Genomic DNA, 3,824 nt, shown 5'->3' on the forward strand with positions numbered 1-3,824 from the left:
TCAATTGTTTTTGTCTTGTTCAGTTAAAGAAAAAGATAGTGACCATGTTTCCGTCTTGACTTATATTTCCGCATCTTTTCTTTATTATATGAATATTGTGCATGATTACCAGATATAGAAGGGCGCCCAGGCTTCCATGGTTCGGGATGCCTGTGACGGCTAGGGCCACGGCTCGGGTTGTGACAGTCGGTCTTCTATTTTTATGAAGAGAATGAATATTTTACTCAGAATCATAAAGAAATTGGTCTAAATTCCAATCCAAAAAAAATTGGGAAGATCCAAATCAAGAATAGTAATATGTGACAGCAACAACATAATGAAATTCAATGCAAAAGATATTGATTCAATTTGAACTTGTTAAAATCGTTTTCACCAAAATTAAAAGAGCATGCACTCCTAAAGATGTTTTGGTTTGGTGAGGAAGGTGAAAAGAAGCTGAGTTAGTGAAGATCAAGCAAATGTAAATAATGCTAAGTGATTAGGTTGTTGGTAAACAAACAAAGAGAACATGTATTTCTAATCGTTAACTTTTTAAAGTTTTGCCGATGATCGAAAAAGTTTCTTCCTACCTGAATCCCCAAACATTTTTTTTTGCTAAACATTTTAACCATATAATAAAATAGAATCCTAAAATACAATAATCATTTCAAATTTAACAAGTGGGCTGCAGTAGTTGAGCTGATTGAAGCACTTGTGCAGACATAACATACATAGTAGGAGTGACCATATTTATGTAAAAGTACCTGAAACTTATTACTATAAGAAATAGGAAATTACGTAGAATAGAGGGGCTAGACTAGAATGGTATTAGCTCATAATGGTATTATCATACATAGAGCATGATGCTTGTTGGAGCTTGAGTGAGGATCCGAAACCTATTTTCTTTCTTGGAAGGTCAAATACCAAGAGGTTCTCTTCCAATTGATGCGCTCCTATGACAATCGTTGGATTCCATCTTTGGTCTTGTCTCACAAACGCTAAACACATAACGTCCTTAGTAACTTGTACCACTGAATTTGCACCATAAATCCTCCAAAACGCACTCGGCTTGTACAAGACAATGTCTATTACAGGAACATCTGGTCCTACATTGGAGTTTTTAATGTTTTCGGAGCTAAAGCAATCTCCAAATTGACTCATAGGTGGAGGCTCTACAAGTGTCACATTCTTCGGAAGCGCCTTGATGAAAGCAGTTTTAACAACATCATAATAGGTAGTGTGCAAAATTGTGAAAGGCATAGCAGTGCTGATTTTTGTCCCACCTGTTCCATGTTCTTTATTATTAATAGATAACAATGTTTTATTTAGTGGCACGTCTTGCCCCGCGACTCGGATGGATGAAATTTGAAAATAGTACTCGTCAGATAGTAGAAATCCTCTCTTATTTGTAATTAGTTTGGTGTAGACGATATCCTTGGGGATGTCGACTTTCTTAGGTTTGTAAACATTATATGGGCCAGAACCGATAAAGATAACCCCACGAGATCTTGTAGATGAGCTCAAGCACATACCGAATGTCCTGGTAAATCTAGGGTCTAATGCAAGTTGATTGGGAATGGAAATTAGACTTTCGTGTCCAAAACCTGCGGTTCCTGTTGAGACATAACATCATTGAAATCAAAAGATGTCCTTGCTCGAATGGGTTAATCTTTTAAATAAGAGGTCATGTGTTTAAATCTCGTTGTAATTCGAAAATAGAAAAAATATCTCCACTTGTTTGGCGCATATACTCCATTATAGTTTCTTTTGTATTGTTGACTCGATTCAAAGTTTAAGAAATACATCTTAAACAATTAATATTTTTTTTCTTAAATATATCATAACATTCGTATGACTATACAACTTTTAAAACTTCAAAATTTAAATATGTCACAGCGATAAGGATAAATTAATGTAACTTGTTGTATATATAAATAAAATGTATTATTCTTTTTTCAACAGACCAATAAAAAACAGTGTCATGCAAATTAAAATTTGGGAGTATAAATTTAAAAGGGAAAGACAAAAGTTATCGAAAAAGTCATTTACACACTAACACCTCTTACCCCTTTATACTAGTTAATAATGAAATCCCCCACCTGGCCATTCGTCCCAGAGATCTAGCGGAGAAAATGTTGGAGTCCCACATGGGTTAAAGGATTTTTAGTCTTCTTATATGATCTTGAGAAATCCTTTCCATGAGCTAGCTTTTGAGGTTGAGTTAGGCCTAAATCCATTTCTTTATTATGTATCAGAGTCAAGTGATTATTCTTAACAATAATGAATACGTAGGATTTCTCTTTTCAAGTTAACATCTCAGTTTGGGTTAACCTTTTCTATTCTTTCTTTTTATCTTTCCGCTCCCAACAACGAAGTTTTTTCTGAATTTTGGGGAGGATTTTATGGGGAGAAAAGAGTAATATTTGAGGTCGATTGGAAGAAATTTTCTGACAATGGCGAAGACAAAGAAATATAGCACTTAAAATAAGAATCAGGAGGTATTAATTTGGTCGTCCATGAAGTATCAGTGTATAGTGACTTTTTCAGACTTGTCTCTTTTTGAATCAGTCCCACATAAACGGCACATTCATGCATATATATAATTTATTAATTCAATAATTATACAGTATGCAATAGTTTTAAATTATAAGATAATTCAATACCTGTGACTCCATTTGCAAGGAGTCTCACCATATCGGGATCAATAAGGCAAGTGAAAATAAACCTTGGCCAAGTTACACGAACGCCAGGAGTAGAACCAATGGTCAATACATCCTCAGCCACTTCTGCATGATCTATATAAGTATTAATCAAGGGATTTTCACCCCAAATGTAACAAGTATTGTTGTTGCATCCAGGCTGCAGTTGAGATCTGAATTTGCAGTTTCCACAGCCATGAGACTTTGACATAAAGCATTGTGTTGAATTACATACAGCTGATTTGTAAGTTGAACTTTTGTAAGATGAACTATTGGTACAGTCCACCCATAAGCTTCTACCACCAAGATGGACTAAGAGTTTTATGGGGACTAAAGGAGTTCTTTGGCCTACTTCTATAATGTGTTGTAGGGTTGATGCTTCTTTAGTGACTGGAATGTATAGGATTTCAGCTGAGCATTGAAAAATATTGAGTAGAAGAAATAAGAGAAGCATAGATAAAGGAAGTTTGACTGTCACCATGTTATATATAGAGAGAGAAATCAAAGTAAATGTTTTAATTAGACCAATGAGTGATTCTACCGACAATTTTGCAAATTTATAGTACGTAGTGGCTTGTATTCTCGCCCTTCTTAAATTTTTTTCAACGGTCTATATGGACAATATATGACCCGCCTTTGTTTGATTTTCTTTGTTTATTCCCGTTGACATTTCATTGGTGAAACTCTACAATAGCTCCTTGTTTCATACGCTTATCGATCCATTTTTAGTTGTCATGTTTACTAAAAATAATTAATTTCAAAATATTTTACTATTTTAAAAATTTAAAGACTAGTTTCCAATTTTATTCTTTTTCTTTTTTGATCGACCTAAACATTTTTTTGTTCATCTCTCAAAGTAAAGCCCGTTCATTCTTTACAACTTGAAACAAGTAAACGAAAAAAAGGAAGATAGTTACTTCTATTTTTTTTTTTTAAATTTATGAGAAGTTACTTCTATTTTTTATCCCTCTATCTGCTCATTCATAAAACTCACAAGTACTCCAGCCATGCATGCTCTATTTTCATACTTTGGTTTCCTTCGTATACTCTCCAAAATTTAAACTGTTGTTTATATTTTGATTTGCTTGCTCACTATTTGTTGCCGTGGACATTGTGAGAATTTTTATTCCTCTTCAATAAATATAA

General features: G+C 33.9%; 1 protein-coding gene across 1 annotated transcript; it reads right to left on the reverse strand.

Annotated features, from left to right (window-relative positions):
- Positions 1 to 614: 614 nt before the first annotated feature.
- On the reverse strand, positions 615 to 3,282 carry LOC107841159 (probable aspartic proteinase GIP2). Its single transcript, XM_016685156.2, has 2 exons — positions 2,643 to 3,282; positions 615 to 1,592 (listed from the first exon to the last, which is right to left on the reverse strand). Exons 1-2 carry the CDS (start codon positions 3,157 to 3,159, stop codon positions 808 to 810), a joined length of 1,302 nt encoding a protein of 433 aa, XP_016540642.2. The 5' UTR covers positions 3,160 to 3,282; the 3' UTR covers positions 615 to 807.
- Positions 3,283 to 3,824: the final 542 nt, after the last annotated feature.

The sequence above is a fragment of the Capsicum annuum genome, chromosome 1 (assembly GCF_002878395.1).
Source record: "Capsicum annuum cultivar UCD-10X-F1 chromosome 1, UCD10Xv1.1, whole genome shotgun sequence".
NCBI lineage: Eukaryota > Viridiplantae > Streptophyta > Magnoliopsida > Solanales > Solanaceae > Capsicum > Capsicum annuum.